Source organism: Calidris pugnax, unplaced genomic scaffold, assembly GCF_001431845.1.
Source record: "Calidris pugnax isolate Ruff unplaced genomic scaffold, ASM143184v1 scaffold24, whole genome shotgun sequence".
NCBI lineage: Eukaryota > Metazoa > Chordata > Aves > Charadriiformes > Scolopacidae > Calidris > Calidris pugnax.
This window is the reverse complement of record NW_015090922.1, coordinates 27,850,555-27,870,870: the sequence shown is the minus strand read 5'-3', so window position 1 is coordinate 27,870,870 and position 20,316 is coordinate 27,850,555. Positions and strand designations below refer to the sequence as shown.

General features: G+C 38.2%; 1 protein-coding gene across 1 annotated transcript in view; it reads left to right on the top strand.

Annotated features, from left to right (window-relative positions):
• The first annotated feature begins 3,381 nt into the window (after positions 1-3,381).
• Positions 3,382-20,316, top strand: part of FAM120B (family with sequence similarity 120B) — a 51,325-nt gene continuing 34,390 nt past the window's right edge. The window contains exons 1-3 of the mRNA XM_014950432.1: positions 3,382-4,426; positions 7,726-7,906; positions 13,639-13,734. Coding sequence (XP_014805918.1) covers positions 3,407-4,426; positions 7,726-7,906; positions 13,639-13,734 — 1,297 coding nt within the window. The 5' untranslated portion in view covers positions 3,382-3,406. The remainder of the gene's footprint in view (positions 4,427-7,725; positions 7,907-13,638; positions 13,735-20,316) is intronic.

Below are 20,316 nucleotides of genomic sequence, written 5' to 3'. Positions count from 1 at the left end.
GCGGCCCTTTAACGGCCCGGGGGGTGCGTGGGGGCTTGCCGGGGATGAGCGTGACCGACAGCCCCGGTGCTGGCTGGCAGCGCCGTCTGGGTACCGCACGGCCTCCCGAGGCCCTCCCGGGGCTGGAGGCAGCGGCCCTCGCAGGTGTCCCGGTGCAGGCCCCAGCCCTCCCCTCAGCGGCGGGCGGGACCGCCGGCCCTTCACCTGCCGGCGGGCTCCCGCTGTCCCGGCTCTGGGACAGGCTGCGGCCCTTCAGGGCAGCGGGGGGACGCGGGCCTGTCCCTGGGCTGCTGCAGGTCGGAAGTGGACGACTTTGTTCCTTCGTCCCTTGTGCTGTGGGCCTCGGCTGCAGGGCTCTTGCCAGGGCTGGAGTGGTTGTTCTGAGGGTTTCTGCTGACAGCCTGTCGTTGCAATCCTGCGTGTTACTATGGGCATAATAAAATTTGTATCGTGATAGTTGCTTGCTGGCAAGATGAACTTTAGCCCTATTATCAGCTGCTGTAGGGGGCCCCTCTCTGAAATTTTGTGTCTGTATAAAACACAATGCTTTTGAATATTTCAGTTTGTGGAGAAAGTTGTTTTGGTTTGGGTTTTTTTTTTTCCCCCTTGCAGATTCATGCACTTGATAGTAATGCAATTGATATCCTATGGTAATTTGAGGTCTCCATTGCACACAAGTAACATCAGAAATAAGCATCCAACCCTAAACTGTTCGTCTGTTGCACAGAATGTGTATGTTTTCCACTCTTGGGAAACTTACAACATAAAACATTTTAGTGCTGATTCTGCCAATTTTATTGAGGTGCATCTGGTGAAAGTACTTGTCAAGTCAGTAGATCTTACTTGTTCTCTTTTCTGTTACTGTGATGGATTAGAGAGCAATTTCCTTAACATGACTGTTACTGTTTAGTAGTGAAACAGAATGGTTGACAGAATATAAACTGCATTTTTTGTTACATTTTCAGTGAATGTGTTTGATAGTAATATGAAAATGCCAGAAGTGGCCAAGGTGCTTGCTTATGTGTTTGGGTGCAAACTTGCTACTGATTAAGCTAAACTAATACTGGAAGCTTTTCTGATAATCTCTGCATCATATATTTGCTTAAATTGTTAGGCAAGAGGATTGCTTCAAATAGAGGTGTGAGGAGGTGGGAAAATTTTCTTTCCACATATTACAGCACAGTATAGCTAGTAAGTTGCTATTTACTAGCACTTCTTGCGCTATGGTTACTATGTAGCCACTATCATTATAATTCAGTACAGATTCTACCCAAAACTTGCTTGGACACAGTGCATTTTTGCAGAGGTAAGACCTGCCATGGTTGTTGCCTTTGTGTAGCAACCTCAGATCATTTAGTCCAACCCCATGTGTTAGCGATTGAAAGATAAAGACCTTCACACCCATTGCTCGGTCTCCATGGAAAGTAACAAAACCCAATCACCTACCGGTGCTCAAACTATTTGGAATCAGAGGTGCAGCTTTCTTGGAAAAGCAAATGGCTGGAGTCTTAAGGGCACCCAGGTAGCACTGGAAGTAGCATCATGGAGAGAACTGTGACCTACCTTGTATCAATGTGCAGCAATGAAACAGATTTATACATGCTTATTTCTGATTTCTACAACAATGTGGTCTACTGTATGTGCTCAGCTTTATTTTATATTTATTTCATATTATATTAGATAAGGAAGAAATTTTTTTGCAATGAGAGTGGTAAAACACTGGAACAGGTTGCTCAAGAGGTGGTAGATGCCCCATCCCTGGAAACATTCAAGGTCAGGCTGGATGGGGCTCTGAGCAACCTGATCTAGTTGAAGATGTCCCTGCTCATTACAAGAGGGTTGGGCTAGATGACCTCTAAAGGTCCCTTCCAATCCAAAACATTCTATGATTAAAGAGGATGGTATTCAAACCTGTATCTGGAGGGTATTGAGATACGTAAATGCTGAGGATGCAGGAATACTTTTAAAAGCTGACCATTCACAGTACTTTTGTGAATTCAACTTCCTTTTTTTCTTTTTGTATACCGTAAGTTTGTATATTGTAATGTAACACTCCTGAGACAATCTGTAACTGAAATGTCAGAAATTAGCAGTGTGAAAAACAGGAAAAATTGTACTTGTTTAATTAAAACATAGTGAATTTCTTCAATGTTTGACTGAGAAGGGGTTTGACTTTCAAGTAAAATTAAAATAAAAATAGAACAGATTTTCTGAGAATAAAGAAGAAAATAAAGCTTGATGGGGCTTGTTACCTCAATTTTTCATTAGAGGGTCCTTCAAAACAAAAGGAAAATGATGCTGTAGTAGGGGAAGGAGCACTTATGTCCTACAGGGTATGCCAAAATTCTTTGCACTGACATTATTAGAAATAAAAATGGAGGTCATCAACATTGTAATGTTATCCCGCAAATGTCTGTCTCTGGAATGGAACATGTAAATTCGTTTATTTGGTATTGTATAAAGTTCTGCCATGGAACTCGGAGATTGTCGTCTTCAATTTTTTGCTGTTTCCTAAACTGAAAATAGACTTATTCCATTTTTAATTATGTAATGTCTAGCTAATGTTTGCATGTGTGTCTTCTGAAACAGATTGATTCAAAATTGCGGTACATGTTATAAATGCCATTTAGTGTATTAAGTTCACTATTATTGATGGTCAGATTTGTAGATTCACAAAATATAGGTAAACCTCTAATTCTTAAACAGGTCTTGAAAATTATGTCTTCAAATGATAGGATGGTAAATTGGATTGAATTTCTGATTCAAAGCACACCTGATACTACCAAAACTGTTACAGAAGTTGAGGTATTGCAACTGTTGCCATATCAATGGACTATTGTCTGTAAACTCAGATGGTAACTGAGCCCTTTGCACAATCAAGGTACAAGACTGATTTCCAAAGTTATTCAGTATTTTTTTCTGCTGACTTCAATTAAAGACGTTCATATACTTTTAGACTGAAAATCAAGCTATTAATTCCTATGTTGTGCACAGTCAGCTAAGATGTTATAAAGCTTTTAATTATGTCTATACTTGTTTTTCAAGCAATGTATGCTTTTCTATATTTTATGCTATTACTCTGAAATTGCAAAAGTCATATTTGTGAAAATCTTTTGATATTTACAGTTTTCACTGATATAAAAAGCAGAAGTGGAAGGCAAAGTGAATGGGCACTTATATCCGGTTTGTTGATGGGAAGAAAACTGGTTCAGACTGTTTAAAGCCTAGGACTATACAACAAGCTATCAGAAAAAGCAGAAAAATAACATTTCAGTTACCAAGCTGCTTTTTTTTTTTTTTTTTTTTTGGATTGTAGAATTTTATTACTTTTCTCAGTATTGCGTTTTAGAATGCTGTTTTTCTTTTTCTTTTTTTTCAGACCGCTGTGGGTTTCAGAGAATCAGCCATGGGAATTAGAGGTTTGCAGGGATTTGTGGCAAGAGTTTGCCCCGATGTAGGCAGAATGGTGGATCTGAGAGAAATGGCAGAAAAACATCGCATCGATCATCCCGATTTCCCCCCTGTTATCGTAGTAGACGCCATGTGTTGTGTTAGATACTGGTATACACCAGAAAACTGGGTATGTGGTGGACAGTGGCGGGAATACCTCGCCATTCTAGAGGATTTTATTAAAGCTTTTATGGCAGCTGGTATCAAGTTGGTGTTTTACTTTGATGGAGTGGTAGAAGAGAAAAAGAGGGATGAATGGATCAAACGGAGGTTGCAGAATAACAAGGAAATAGCCAGAATTTTTCAGTTTATCAAGACTCACAGGAAACAACCAGGGAGAGAAATGTTTGTTGTTCCTTCAGCTTTGCCTACTTTTACACGTTATGCACTAAAGTTGCTTGGTCAAAAAACAGTATGCACATTGCTAGAGGCAGACTTTGAGGTGGCCACGTATGGTTTGGAACATAACTGCATAGGAATTCTCGGGCAAGATAGTGACTACCTCATCTATAATACATGCCCTTACTTTTCCATTGAGAAGCTCCGTTTGGACAGACTGGTCACTCTTATGTACTCTCGAGAAGATCTTTGCCATGCGTTGGGTCTTAGTTTAACACACCTCCCTCTCTTTGCTTGCTTGCTTGGCAACGATGTTATTCCAGAAAGCTTGTTGGAAGGCTTTTGGCATAAATGTTTAGTCACCAGTCCCAACAAGAATAACAGCTACAACAGAAGAGCAAACATAATTCTAGCTGTAGCAAATTACATCTCAAAACTTCCATGCTCACACAGCAGCCTGAAACAGTTGAAAGAGATGCTACCTTTAGGATTAGATGAGACATTACTTTACAGAGGAGTGCAGTCCTATCTTTTGCCTGGACAGCAGTCTCCATGGATTCCTCCCAACGTAACAAACTGCCAAATGTTCTCCCTTCAAGAACAAACAGCTGTGTGTCAAGAGAAAGAAATCTTTCAGGTACCTTGTTTTTCAAAGCTTATCGGTCGCTTTATTGCTATGACTACTTAGTGGAAGTTGGTAATGAGTACACCAAACCTATTGATTTAATTTGCTTGAGCAAAGTCTTTTGTCTGTTAAGTACAGCCACGGTTAGGACTATTACATGCATTCACGATTAGGGCAGATGGGGCACATTTAATTAAAAGTGGTTCCTCCCTGAAGCATCAGGTAGGTCAAATAATGGGGAGCCACTTCTGTATATGCCTATAGCTGGGCATAGAGATGTACTTCCCGTATATTGCATGGTGTAATGACTTGCTTTTTGCTTTCAGAACCCACAGGTCAGCTACAGCTGCTTAACGGTCTGCTTGGCTGTGCCTGGCACGTGCAGTCAAGGTATCAAAGGGAGCTGTGCTAAGAATGCAGAAGTTGAAATTGCTCTTGTGGAAGAAATGAAGAAACTTCTTATAAATCCGTATTTCATGATTTTTGGATCAGGTTAATTATCCTTCAGATTCATTGTCCCCAAAGGAACCAAAAGCACTTCAAGTGGCTTGTTAATCCTTAAAGGATTACACCAGCAAGTTTCACTTATGACTTCCCACATGGTCAGAGATGCGCTGGTGTTGGGGTGAGAAAAGGTACAGTTGGATTGGGTCTCCCTGGATATCTTAGTTGGGGCAGCCTACCCGGCTAATAGAAAACTGAGCTACCTTGCATCAGAGTTTATGCAATAGTAGTAAGTCTGGAGTACAATGCTGTAAATTCATGGCAATTAAGATAACACACTGAGATTTAATTTAAAAAAAAAAATCTATGTAAGGTAGTGTATTTTAAACCCTGTATTAGCCATCTGTTACTCCCTATTTTCTTAGGTACCTATTTGTTAGACTTCAAATAGAGAGTAGTTTGTTTGGGTTTTTTCTCTATCTCTTACTCATCTTGAGCATTTTCTTAAAAACTATTTTTCTGTTTTCTCATATTACTCTAAAGTGCTCCTGTAATCTACATTTTCCTTTTCTAAAAACACTCTAAACTATTTAAAAACTATTGTAACCTATGCAATGCTCATTTCAGCTAAACTGCAGATATATTTGGTTTTTTTTAATTAACCACACGTAGATCCAATACATGCCACATTTGACTGTAGTAGTTAAATAGAATATGCTATTTAAAAAAACCAACAGCCCTACATCCTAATAAAGTGTTGAAAAATATTGTTTATGCTTGAAGTGCAAGTTAAAATTAGCCAGAATGTAATTATCTTGGTTGGATTATGGCCAGGACAATAGTGGTAATATCCTTGCTCCTTAAGAGAATGTACCATGTGGTCTTTATGACAAGTGGTCATTATTTCTTGGCTAGATCTTTCATTTGAAGGGTTGCAGTTCTCTAGTGTCATGCTGAGCTACTGCTGTAATAAAATAATAACGTTTAGGAACTCCACTGAAGAATGCCTCACTATTGCTGAATAAATCCTATGTTAAGCCAGTGTCTGAGCCAAGGAAATCACAGTCAAAGTTGTAGACATGTTAACTTGTCCTTTGTTTTTGTTACAGGTGTTTAAATATTTGTGTGCATAATGTGTGTGCTTTGCTTCATATTTTGAAGCCCATATGTATTTCTGCTTACCTGTGTATTTCTGCATATAATCTGTACTGCATGTAAATGACATACACAGCTCAGTTCCAACCTTGAGGACGTTGACTCAGGTTGCTGCTTCTCTCAGGAAGGAGGGAGCATAATTTTCTAGATGACTGTACATGTAAATCAGAAATATTTTTAAGATACGGCATTGAATGCAGCAATACTTTTGAAATCTGCTTGTATTCTTTTCAGTGCATAGGATGTATAGTTTATTTGCAAAGTGCAAGAAACTAGTATTTTCAAATTACATCTGTGACAGTGGTTTGTATGAAACAGTTCAATGCTTCATTCAAATCATGTTTAGGAAGACTTAACTCTCTGCTTTTGTTTAATACAAAAGTAGATTTGAGAGATTACATTGTTTATGTTTATTAGGGATACTCAAGTATTTCTTCCAGGGCAACCATTAATTTATTGCTGTAAGAAAATGGTCTGTTGATTGGTATTGTACACAGAAGCCTATCACTGATTTTATGCTCATGTAAGAATTTCTTCTGAAATTAGGATATTTCAGTAGAATTAGTTTTGATCAGTAATGACCCAGTGATTGAATGCAGCTTTGACCTGCTGAGTTCCCAGGTTTGCAGGTACTAGATTTCTGCAGAAATGGTGAATTTGGCTCTGGCAAGTGGTCTGGTAATTCCTAGGGAAAAAAGCTGAGATAGCTGCATAGATGGCACAACTCAAATAAGACATAGTGTGGCACATGTAGGGAATGCGGAGCAGAGAGACTTCAGTGCCTCCTCACCACACGGCATGGAGAGTCCAGCAGAATTATTATTAGTGTCACTCCATGGAAATAATTGGCTCTGCTCAGCTGTTTGAACACCCCCCATAGTTTTGGTCTGATGTTGTGAAGTAGAAAGTCTGTCCGGCTCTGCCCTTGGCCAGTCCAGCTTACAGGTGGTACTGGTTGAAATTCTGTGCTGCCTGGGAGCAGCTTTGTTGCTTCTGCATCTAAGCTGCTCCAGACCGCTGGTCCCTGAAGTTGCTTGTAGCCAGATGCTGCAGCGAGATGTGTCTGCATTCAGTGCACAGTTAATATGCTGCCTGGGTGATGCTGTGATTCTGCTTTTCAGCAACAGCCTGCAGACCTGGATTTCCTCACTAGAATAGATTGTATTTCTTTTCTTGGAGAAGAGCTATTGCAAAGTAAAAGTTTGGTGAAGTTAAGTATTCTAATTTCACCACAATGTAAACTATACGAAATCAGCTCAGGAAAGAAATGGAGCTGCCTTATGTAGTTCGTCTTGCAATAAAGTCAAAAGTTTGGGTTTTGTCATGCCTTCACTCGCTATTTAAAGAGAGAAGATATGTTTTCAGGTGACTAAAGGAGGGCAGCTTGTTTTTCTATTTCTGCATTCAGAATTCATTTTAAGAATAATTACTCTCTAAAAAACTGTCATTTACCCCCTCGAGTTTTAAGAATTCAAGGAGAAGCTAAAAAATGCAGTGATGGGTTTCGTGGGGGTTCCTGTCCACAAAAGATAGATGTCTAAAAATATACTGTATTGCTGTTTCTTGAACAGGCACTTGTTCCCTCCCTGGCCAATCCCTCTATTTCCACTGATAGAGAAAGTGCCATTTCCTCGAACAATGAATACATTTTGTTACTTTTAAATAATTTTTAATTTTGGAGATAATGCTTTCTTCCTTCCTTGAACAAACAGTTAGCTAAAGAACAGCATATCCGATCTGAAAATTATACAATCTTCAATATCCTGAGTAGTGGAGAGATTGAGTGCAGCAACTCCTTGGAAGATGAATGTGATACAGAGATTCCTGGACAGGCACTTATCTACCGCCCTGCTCGTCAGCATATTTATTCTGTCTTGTTGGAATCTGGAAAAGGTAAGGATTAAACTATTTACACCATTGTTCAAGTATACTTTCAATTTTGAAATGTGGAATCCTGAATACATTGTTTCAGTGGCTACATCAGCATGGCATTTAGGGTAAAAACTGTGGGCAGCTGAAGTGTACTTCTTAAGGAATCAAGAGAAAATGTGACAATGGAATTGCAGTTTTTCTACATGCTGTTCAGTTTCAGAGCTTTTAAAGAATTTTTTTTTAAAATTGAGGTTTTTCCTTGTTAAGTGGGAAGTTGTGAAAGTTCTTAATGATCAAAAGATTGAGCAAAACAATGAGATTTAGAAGATTCTAAAAATTTGAGAGGATATGAAACCTTATGTTACTTTGCTAAGTGTAACTCCCAATGAATTAGTGAGTTGTAATACACTTTTGCAAAACAGTAATGCACTGTTACAGTTTTACCTTCTGTTGATTTTAGGTCTGCAATTTTAATTTAACAGTGGATAGTCAAATATAGTTATTGTAGGAACACAAATGAAAGTAGTTGTGCCAGTGGTTATTAGTTCTTTCATCAAAGTGCAAGAAAATACGATTTCTTTATCCAGTAGTGTAAATAGATTCCGTAGCAGGTATATGTATCTGTGCTTCCATTCTTCTGCTTTAAAACAGGTAATTCTTTATTCACATCCTTGAACAAATTCTGTGTTCTAAAGACTTGCATTAACGTTAAATGTTATCTTTAGCTACAATGTCTTCTAGGCAGTGAGTTGAAAATTAAAAATGTACTGAACTTTTATTCTTTTTAATATGTTGATTTTTCCTTGGTAATCACTCTACTGATGAAAGTGCACCGCCATCAGACCTAGTATTCAAACTATGTGCTTAGAAAGGCACAGAAAGGTAATTAAGTGCTTGACTTCCTTCAGCAACTAGATGTTGAAGCTGTGCCATAATAGGAAAAAAAATAGGAAAAACTGAATCGGATTTTACGTAATCATTTGGAGAGAGTAACAGAAATCTCAGCAGTAATCATGCAGATCTGTCATTTTTCATTTTTCGGCCTACTGCCTCTAAGTTTTGTAGACAATTATAACTTGGTTGGGTTTTGTTTATTCCTCTAAGCAGCAGGATATTCATTGATGTTTTTGGAAACACCCAGACCAAAACTTCTAATTAACAATTGTTGCTGAAAGATGGAAGGTTAGTAGGCAGATTTGCATTTGTGTTACAGTGTTTGTAGTGCTCGAGTGAAGAAGATTAGAATTGAAATCAGAAACATTAATTTAGAATCTTGTTGAAAATAGAATTTGGATGTGAAAAAGGTCTTTTAAGAAAATTATTTTAGAATAAAACCATAGGTAACTTGTATTGTTTGTTCTCAGTTCATGCTTCAAATTCCAGAGATAATTTTCTAAAGTAAATCATAGTGCACCCTCAATCCTTAACCCTTCCAGAAAGGTAGGTAGAGTGTGTCTGCATGGGCACCCCTATTAAATCTGCATTTTTTTAGTGCATGTATCTACCTCCAACTGCTTTAACCATGTCTCTTGCTAGAAGTTCATAGGTTGGTATTTTATTCCAGTGTATAGTTGCTTGTAAGTCAAGAGTGTAGATCATTAATCAGAAACTGTATGGGATTTTATAAGTAAATGTCAGTGTTTCTTTTTATGAATTTGCTGCTAGACCCACAAGGAAGTTCTGTTCTTTACAAAGTAAGTAGAATCCTCTGCCAGTTTCTCTCAGATGAAGTCAAGTTGACTACTTTTTGTAATTTGATGAAGGGTAGGATGGGAAGAAGTAACCTACACTGTATATAGGTTGTAATATAATGTAGAATTAATGTCCCCAAGAGACCCAGTAATCCATAGGAACTGGTTTTTGTCATGTCCTTTGAAATCACCCACATAAACCATGCCGCTTTCCCTGAAGCCACAGTGTGATCAGCATTTCTTTTGCTCTCAGTGCCAGTTTAAGTAATTCTCCAGCAGAGCCACTCATTTCAGTCCCTGTGCAACGTCTCTGTTGTGCTGGTGCAGCAGTTTGTGCAGCTGCGTGGTGGCCTAGTTTGAGATACTGAAAATAGCCCCTCTCTCTCTTCTCTCCCTTTTTTGCAGTCAGGTAACTAACCTGGTTCTGTTTCCCCACCTGACTCTTTGTGTAGCCACAAACAGCTGCGGTGAAACAGCCCGAGGGAATGGCAGGGAGTGGGAATGAGCAAATCGATGGGCACCTGTAAAAGTTTGCAGTGCTGCTGAAAGCTCATGAAGCTGTGCCTTTGGCATAGTTTGGGGTATGGTAAGCATGTGTGTACCTTTACTCATGAAATGTTACTAGAACCACAGCCTTATTTTTGTCCCTGCAAAAATAAGTAGGGTGTTGATGGTGATCCTGATAACCTGGCATTCGTTGCCTGTGTATTTTAAAAGTATCTTTATAATTAATTGAGCTGTTTCTGATCATTAAGTGGAGTATTGCCCGTAGCGATATATAAACTGTCAACTTTTAGCCCCTTTCCTAGAAAAACAGTACTATTGGAAAAATTCAAGAAGGAGGGGAAAATAACAGTAACGCACCTTGATAGGCCAGCCAAGCTCTCTTTTGTCTGCAGAGATTTCAGAACAAAGCTGGCAGGTTTTGGCACCAGTGTAGTCTGTGGAAATACCTGCACCTGCATGGCTGTTGCCAATTAGGAGGTTGTGTAATGTAGCCTAAGCCCGTGGCCAGCTCCTGGAAGTCCTGGCATCACTCCCAGTTCTAACATTAGCAGGCCAGACTGACCCTCGCTTTGACACTGTCAAAAAAAATAGTCCATTAGCAGAATTTTTGCCAGTTATCACCAGTGACCACTCAGGAGGGCTGGCATTGTTGCAGGCGTAGAGTAGCAGACATTAACAGCATTTCCAACTGTCTCATGTTTTGGTGTTTTGCACATAGTTGAAATTTTCCTTAGGCTGCCTGGGTTGTTCCACAGGTTGTTCAGAATCTATTGAAACAAAGGAACTGCTGTGTTTTGAATTTCCCTGATGATATTCTCTGTGTGCCTTGTGGGGAAAAGAGTTTGAAAAGTTACTGTTTTTTTCCAGAGCTATTTTCATGCAAGGAGGGTTGGCATTTAGTACCCATGTCTCCATTTTGTTCTTGGTGTGTTAATGTGCTGTCAGTTTGCAGGACGTTGCTTTCAGCTATATTTGTTTGTCTACTTATGTGAATAGTCATGTACTTTTGTTACTAATGGATTATAATAGTGAAAAGGACTGTTGTGGTGCTACGTCCTGTACTAACATTCACATAGATTAAAAGAACAAAACTAGAGCTTTCCTGTTGACTTCTCTTTTTACTGAGCTTGAGCTCGATGGGTGATGCAAAGGTAGTGTTTCACTGGCATTTGGCATCAAGTGACATTTTTATAACTTGTGAATTGTGGAACTTGGAAAGAGTGACTCTACCCACTAGCTTCCCCTCAGCAAAGCTTTTCTATTTCCATGCTCCTTCCTAGTATTCTCTTAACTTCTCCCTGTGTCCTTTACAAATCCTGCCTGCAGCATACGGTGTTTTCAAGTATGTTCCCCATTGTCTACTGCTCTCCCCGTATCCCATCTACCATTTTATTCAGCTCTAGCTCTTCCATAGCTACTTGTATATTGATTTGCCATCAAATTTGGATGAATGAATTTGCTGTTTGGATACAACAGGTAACTTGGCCTTCCTGCCCTTCAGTCGGTACCCCAATAGGATCCCTCTGTCACCTGAGTCACCAGCTTCACAAAATGTTTAGGAATTTAATACATTTGAAATCTCTTCTCCGTCAGGTTTAGCTGAAACAGCAGTGCATCCATGAATTAATTATAGGACAGATGTCCTAATTGTATTAGGCTTGCTTCCTTAAGGAGCCAGGCTAAAATTTGGGAGGCTGAGCTGAATAGATTGAATAAAGCAGAGTAATTGACATAATAAATCTTAAAACAGAATGCGAAAGCATCAGAATCTTTCTGAAAGTGACTTTGGGATATTAAATTGTAGGGGTTTGTTCCTGAAATAGCGTTATCATAGGTATGATTTATAATCAAGATGTGAGACTATTCATCTACTGAAATGTGCAGTTTAAGGTGTTTGTGTTTTTTTTCCCCTAGTATAGGCATTTTTCATTTTTTTTCTTAATGTCATCTGTTTTTGAACAGTGAACCATGGCAAGCCAGGTGTAATGCTGTCTCTCATAGTCCAGCTGTTGGTTCTTCAGTCCCTCACCTTCGTTGGGAGAAGGAAGAAGATGCAGGGTTGTAAAACAGATTTAGTTATGTTCTTCTCCCCTCCTCTTACCCCTGACACTAGAACTCCATCTGAGGAATTTCTGCCCTTGCACCATAGCACACTACTGGTTCATTCATACCAACAGTGGTTTGCAGTGTTGAGCTATGAATGTGATCAGGAAATTAATGTGAACAAACTTTTTGGAGTGGTGTATAGAAGGGAAGGAAAGCGTTGGAGAGATCTGTTTGGTTCGTTTTAAACTAGGTGGAGTTTTTGATTAGAGTTCATAATATGGCATCAGAAATACTTGTGCAGTAAAGTGCAGGGTGATTGGAATTGATGATAAAAGGCAGGGATTTTTAAGAACAGTGGCTTCAGCACTGGGTGAGAGCTTGAAGGAGTTAGAGATGCAATTCTGTGAATCTGGAAAGGGACAAAGTAAGGGGAAAAAAAGCTTTTGAGATTTGCCTGGAAAAGATTTGCAAACACTATTCCAAGTGCCCAGGACTAGCTAAATCTGTTTACTTCATACTGTTTACCACACTGCAGAGGGTGGAAATTTAGGGCAATATGATATGGTTACCATAAGCAATATCTGGACGGAATTCTGAAGCACCATTTGTAACAATAATTAAGGGTTTTTTAAAAAAAACTTGCATTGGAATAATTATGAGCTGATTATTGGAAATTGTACAGACTGCATTGCAAAAGTTCTTAAATGCTTGATTTTTTTTTCTGAGGGTATTTGCATTTTTGAGGTTTTTTTGGTTTTTTTTAATTATTATTTTAAAGCATCAAGTAGTTAGATGCACAACTCAAGTAGTGAAATTTTTAATTTAAGAGGCACCTTACCCTTTACTGGGGGGTGGAGCAGAGTTGAGGTTAGAGGGTAGGAAGCCACTTGAGCTATTATGCATAAACAATCCCTTTATACTAGATAAAAGGTCTGGAACAATAGGCTGTAAAAGCTCTGCATCTGATGGTGGGATGACTCCATTGCTGTCAGCTTTCAAATGGCCATCAAGACCTCCTTATAAAGATTTTGTCTCAAACCCTGACACAGGAAATGTCAGGGCAAGTTGGGAGGAGAATCATATTAAGGACTGCCTGCATATGTGGCGGTGTGACAGCCCAGAGAGACTGCGGTAGCTCATGTTGGTCCCTAAGCTATGCCAGATGCCTCCACAGCTTCCTGAATTGTCTTGGAATGGGAAGGCCTAAAATTGGCTGAGAGCCATTTTAAAATGCTTTCCACAGGCTCTTGTTCTTACTTCTTTGGCAGCAGTTCCCAACTCCAAACTCATGTTTATAGTACATAATTCAAACACTCTTCATTTGTTCTGACGATTTGCCATAAAGATACTAAAACTAATTTTTCTTGGTTTGTTTTTAGAGAAGCTGAGCAAACAAGTCATTATGAAGTGCCTTCTATTACTTTAAAATCCTGATCATCACTGCTTCCAACTTTTACACTACTGTCAATACTTATATTTGACTTACTGATGCAATTCTGTCTTTTTCAGGTGGAGCCTGTCCTGTGGTAAAAGAATGGTTTGTCTATTTTGGCAATCCTCTCCAGCAGCCGGAGCTGATACAACCTGTACAACCTTCTGTTCCAGGTAAAATAAAAATGTGTTTAAATCTGAACTGAAATAATGGCATCGCTAAAATCAGGTTAGACAATCCATCATCACGTATTTGATATGGAATCCAAAATGACTGCAGAGAACAAGGAGCTAAAGTAGAAATGCTGCATGCCTGTAATTGCTTTTAATTACCCTGTGTAATTATAATAGGATTCAGCTTTATGTGTTGTTCCTATGTCTTGTTAAACATAGTGCTAATTCAAACATCAGTTCTAAAATGCAAATAATTTCTTAGAGGTTCTAAATACTGCTCTGAGGGCAGGATAAGTGTGTGTAGGGCCATATTAAAATTCTCCTATTAAGCTGTTTGAGAGAATGTGTTAACAAGACTGGCAGAGAATATAAAAAGGGACCAAATTTAGATCATCTGTGACAACCCAAAAAGAGAATCCAGCTTTCAATAAAAAAATAATGACTATCTGTTTCTGTGAAGCTGTTTCTACTGTCTTAAGCGTCAAGTGTTTTGTGTGGTTTTTATCTTTTTCCCTTTGGTAAAGGACACATTCATGAACACTTCTGGTGAAATTAGTGTTACAAGGGATGTGTTACATTTGCGAGGGGGTATCATACACTTTAGTGAAAAGATTGGGCACTGTATATGTCACTCATCTCTTCATCACTAAATTGTATCATGCGATACAAATTTAAGATAGGAAGTAAACAGTACTGTATCAATTTTGTTATTTCAGAGGGAAAATTGTTCTAGTTGTTCATTTTCCCATGCTATTGTAGTCATAACCCCTCTATCTTTACTCTCACAGCTCACTCACTCTCTATTTAGCATCTGCTATTGAGTAGATCAGGAGCTAAGAGAGGTTTTCTTAGTCTTTCATGTGAAATGACTTAGTTCTATTGATAGACAATACCGTTGATAACTTATTAAGAAAAATTATTATCTACTTGACTTTTTGAGAGTAATTACCAGTGCTTCTTCACACAGTAGCCAGAGCTTTCGGCTTTCTGTAGCAGTCCTTGTTCAGATCTAGTCTAAGTCCAGATTCAGAAGTTGAAATTTATGCCCTTTTTTTTTTCTTTTCTTTTTTTTTTTTTCTGTTTCATTAGGGATCGCTTTAGAATCTACTTGTTTTTTAATTTTTTAGGGTTAAAGTACATTTTCTTTTAAGATATCCTGTTTGTATGTTTATCTTCATATTTGCGACTCATATATTTTTATGAGAGTCTTCAAATTCAAGGATGAAGGAAAAACAGTTGCTCTTTAGATATCAGCCTTTTCAAAATCCTTTTGAAAAGAACTGTTTAGAAAGAAATTAGTTATGTAGACAAAGTACAAACAAGGTTTCATTTGATATATGCAGTAGTTTCACTTTCCAGTACCCCTGATACAATATTGGAAGAGTGATTGACTTGATGATAGCATGAAATTGCTGTGAAATTTTCCAAATGGATATGAGTATGGAGGGTAAAAATTGATCAATCTGTCTTGTACAACTGTTTTATTTCAGCATACAATGGTCTGGGAACATGCATTTATAAAACAAGCCAACAAAACTCAATGAATTATAAACCATACCTGTATAGATACATTTCAGTTTGCATGGCACATCTGCTGTATTTATTGTTTTGACATTTTCCTTCCCAGATAGTATAATGCTTTCCTCCCTTTTTGAAGAGGAATCCACTTAATCTCGTGTACTCTGGTTCTACTGCTCTGCAAACGTGCTACACATAGAACCCACCTTCATGTTGAGGATAAACAGGATTTTAAATCACTGTGTTTGTTGGTTTATAGCAACTGCACAAGAGGAGTTTATAAAAACAGCATCTTCTCAGCCATAATCTTTACTAACTCAGTAATGAAAGGCTGTTCAGGCAGGCTATTAAAAAGGGGGAGGAGGACTTCTAGTGTTTATTTTTAGTGCTCTGTTGTCATTCCTTCAGCGAACAAATATTTTTCTAAAATTTTTGCAGTCCATATTTGTATGCCTTACATTCGCTCATGCATCTTTTATTTTCCACAGCATGACTTTCTAATTCGCCAAATAAGGTTCTCAACAGCGCATCACATTTTTCAGACAGGGATCATATTTAGAGCTAAATTTAAAGAAGTTGTTATAGGAAGTTAAAGTTCAAAGCTGTCAATCAAGATCAGGCTGCTCAAAAAAGAGAAAGAACCTTACCAGAAACTATTTGAAAAGTTGCAGGTGCAATTAATCTTGGAAGGTTCCTTATTTTATCTTTTTTTTGAAAAGCTGATAACCTCATCATCGCAACTACTTTAGAAGTGTACTGAGAATATATGGGGAATCCTGTCTCTTGAATTTGGTTTAGATTAAAAAGTCTGAAGAAAGAACACTTGATATGAACTTTGAACTGTAATGTGCATAACCCTAAATATTTCAAATTTTGCATTGATCTTAAAAAAAAATAGAATAGAATTCCCACTGTTTTTTTTTTTTTGGTGGTTGTATAAAACAACAGAATTGTCATGCATCTGAAAAGCTTGAGGGTAACAGATAGAATGTTAGCTTTTTTTAAAAAAATGAAATATAGAACCCTAAAGGCTGTAAGATGATTGCTTAAAATATATTTAAAATATAGTGTATTTTATGTGTATGTATTTTTCTCGAGAGACAGTCTTCTGAATTAGCATCTGCGCTTGCTCACATTCTCTGTCTCTCTCCCTTCTGGAATGTTTCCTTTCAGTTGAATGAATATGATCATGAAGTTTCCCACACATTGACAGAGCAGCACTTAAATTGATAAAAAGCGTGTCTGAGAAATGAATTTTGTTACAAGATCTGTGATCCAAGAAAATACTGTTTAACATCCATGTCTTGTGAACATAACTAATCTATTTGATGTGTGTGCAGTTTGTATGGAATGAGGGAAATTTTAAAGTCTTTTCTGGAAATGTATGGATTCTGCTTTTCATTTTATTTTGGAAAATGTGTAGGATATTATAGCTTCATACCACAGGGGCTTGGGTGTACTTTCAGTATACTTGTCATTGCATCTTACAGGAATATGTCATGAATATGATTGTTCAAAATGCTGTTTCTGGGATGCTTCTTTAATGGTCAGATTTAATTGGCATTTCAGTTTATGGCCTCTTTAAAATTAGCCACAGTTGTTGACAAGTTAAAGTAGAGTGTTCCTAGCAAGTGTATTTTTGTACTTACTTTTTGTACTTTTGTACATGCTCAGTATTTACATGAGCATGTAAAATGTTGAAGTGTTAAGTTCTGTTACTGGTGTTATAAAATGAAATTTCTATAGTCGTTGCTTCAGATATATATGAACAGTTAATATTATACATTTACATCTGTATACACAGTGATGACATGTTTTAAGTTGGCATGAACGTGAGGATCACTTTTGTGTAAGCCTTGAGTTCCACAATATTCAGAGTTAGGCAGAGAGGAACCTAATGAAGTTCAACAAGGGCAAGTGTAGGGTCCTGCACCTGGGGAGGAGTAACCCCATACACCAGTACAGGTTAGAGGCTGACGTGCTGGAAAGCAGCTCTGCAGACAGAGTCCTGGTGGACAACAAGGTGACCACGGGCCAGCAATGAAGGCAAGAAGGTCAATGGTATCCTGGAGTGCATTAAAAAGAGTGTGGCCAGCAGGTCAAGAGAAGTTATCCTCCCTCTCTACTCTGCCCTGGTGAGGCCACATCTGGAGTACTGTGTCCAGTTATGGCTACCAAGTCCAAGAAAGGGAACTACTGGAAAGAGTCCAGTGGAGGGCTGTGAAGATGATCTTATGAGGAAAGGCTGAGAGACCTGGGTCTGTTCAGCCTGGAGAAGAGAAGACTGAGAGGGGATCTCATCAATGCTTATAAATATCTAAAGAGCAGTTCAAGAAGATAGGGCCAGATTCTTTTTCAGTAGTGCCCAGCGACAGGACAAGAGGAAACGAGCAAAAACTGGAACACAGGGAATTCCGCCTGAACACAAGGAAAAAGTGCTTTAATTGGGGGTTACAGACCACTGGTACAGGCTGCCCAAAGAGGGTGTGGAGGATTTCCTGGATGCATTCCTGTCCAGCCTGCTCTACGTGAATCTGCTTTGGGGTTGGACGAGATAATCTCTGAAAGTTCCTTCTAAAGCCCTACCGTTCTGTCATTCTGTAATGTCATAGTATTAATTCCACAACTTTTGCATGCATTGCAGATTCATAAATCAGTTACTGAAGTTCAAACAAATGGAAAAAAGTATGTATTCCTTTGAAGTGCTCTTGTTTGTCGTGATGCTTTCTATATGGCAATGTCTTTAAATGTGTGAGGAAAAAGGAAAAAAAAAAAATCAATGCTTTTTCTCTTGTTGGTTGTCCATTTTTGTGCTTAGGCAAGATCTCCGTGGAGGTCTTTGTGATGCTTCTCTTCTTGGAGTTCCCAAGGACTATAGTTTACATAGTATTGAATACAGTTTTCACAGTTTCCTGCATGTTGAGAACAACCATAAGCATATGCAGTGTCTGAGTATCTCTCTGTAATTCATAGGATTCCTGTGACTCCAGCAGGATAGATAATTTTCTCATGACAAATCTTTGCAGTGAAAATTTATCAGTTTATATATATATAAAAATATGTTTTGTTATGTTTCCCTTTTATTATTCAGTTTGGGGTTTTTTTTAGGTTAATTTAGCAAATATTTAGATGTATTCAGAAAGTAAAATATTTCTCCTCCCTATCCAAGTAAACTTCTTTCTGGGAGGAATGTTTTCTAATTGCTGTAAAGTATGTAGTTAGGATTAACGGGAGCAGAGAACAGTTTTGGGGGTCTGCTGTACATGAATCTTAGGTGTCTGTTGTTGACTGTACGCATGATGGGAGAGTCATTAAACTTCAGTGTATTTGTTTCTTTATTTTACTTATCTTTCATTTAAGGGTTAATATAATGGCTCCCTTTTGGCTATTGCATGGAATTTAATTACTTATAGAAGAGATCCTTTCAGAAGAATAACACTTTTGGTTGGTATGTTTCACAGGGAGATAGCGTCAAGTTTTCTTTCCCAGAGTGAATAACTCATAATTCATCAGTACCCCTTTTTTCCCAGGCACAAGTAGATGTTGTTTCTGAAAGTGTAAGAAACTGTTTATGGAAGAGATGTCTTGAATTTTTTGTTGAGCTCTCTCAATATAGATACGTAATCTTGATTATTGATGTAGTTCATGGTTTTACTCTGAAGAAAGAAGGATTTCTATTATTAGGTACACCCCTGGATGCAATTCATTTTTTAAAAAAAAACTGTACAGATGGAAAGAGTACTTTCCTTTAACTGATTCTTGGCGTATCTGTTCATATGCAGCTGATTGGAACCTTCTAGAAAGCAGAAACCATCAAAACTATTTGAGTTTACCTGTGTAAAAATCATCTCGCACATTAAAGTTGCTTAGCCTTGGTAGAAGAAGTTGGCTTTGTTTTGGCTTTAAGAACGTTATCTTTGCTTTTCTTCCTGGAAGTCAGTCTCTGCTGTACTGTTTTTTTCTTAAGGCAGCAATTACCAGTATCAAAACCAGTAATCTGAGTCTTGTGCTGTCTGTACTGGCCCGCTTACTGCCAGTATTTGTGTTATCGCTAACCTGCATTTATAACTTCAATCAAGGAACTGATGTTTTTTCTTAATATATATATATAGCCCTACAAACTGAGGTTAGAAACTTACAGATTGTATGATGGTAGTTCTTTACATGGTTAAAACTTTTGATGGGAGTTAGTCTTAAAAATAGTAAAAGAAACATCCATCAGGGAGATGAAGAAAGAAAACACTAACTTCTCTTCTAGCTTCCCCCTCTCCAAAGAGTTAGTACCATTTGGTTAATGGGCTTTCTTGGTTAAATAAACATTGTCGATGTAGATTTCAGCACCTTGTCGCTTTAACCATTTATTATCACCAAGTGTTCCTAACTGGACTACAGCTGCTGCATGTCACACAAAAAGGAAAAGGTGTTACCAAATGTAGCTTAATTAGACCACATTTAAAATTCACACCTCGTTCAATTTAACTACAGAAGCAGCAGTACTTTATGGGAGGATTCTGTCTTTAATTGGGATTCTTAGGCATAACCAGTTAGCTGTTCTGTTATTTCACGTGCATTAGTGTTTATTTTGATAATGGATTAAACGTAATTTAATTGGGGAGCAAATTTTACATTAGTTCACACGTGTCACAGGCTGGGAGATGGCAACATGGGGTAAATATTAAGGATTTAGAGACCAGAGTGAATGATACTATAGAAAGTCTGGAAAGATACTTTATACATAACTGATGGCAGTTCTTTTGTGTGGGTTTGCAACAGTGTTTCATACAGCAGCCTAGGGAGTGCAAATGCTAGAAAGCCTTGATTTTTGTTCCCAAAGTGGAACCTACTGCAGAGGACTCACACCAGCAGAGTGTTCTGTGGAGAACGTGTTTGCCAACAAACGGCATAGGTGACCAGTTCATTCATTAAAACAGGTGATTATAAGGGAGGCAATGTGAGGATCCTTCAAGGACCCCTGATATGCTAGTTCTAAGAGAGAGAGAAGAAACAACAGATATAGTTGTTTTCTGCTAAATCACTATTTTATGATGAAGCTAACCTCATTTA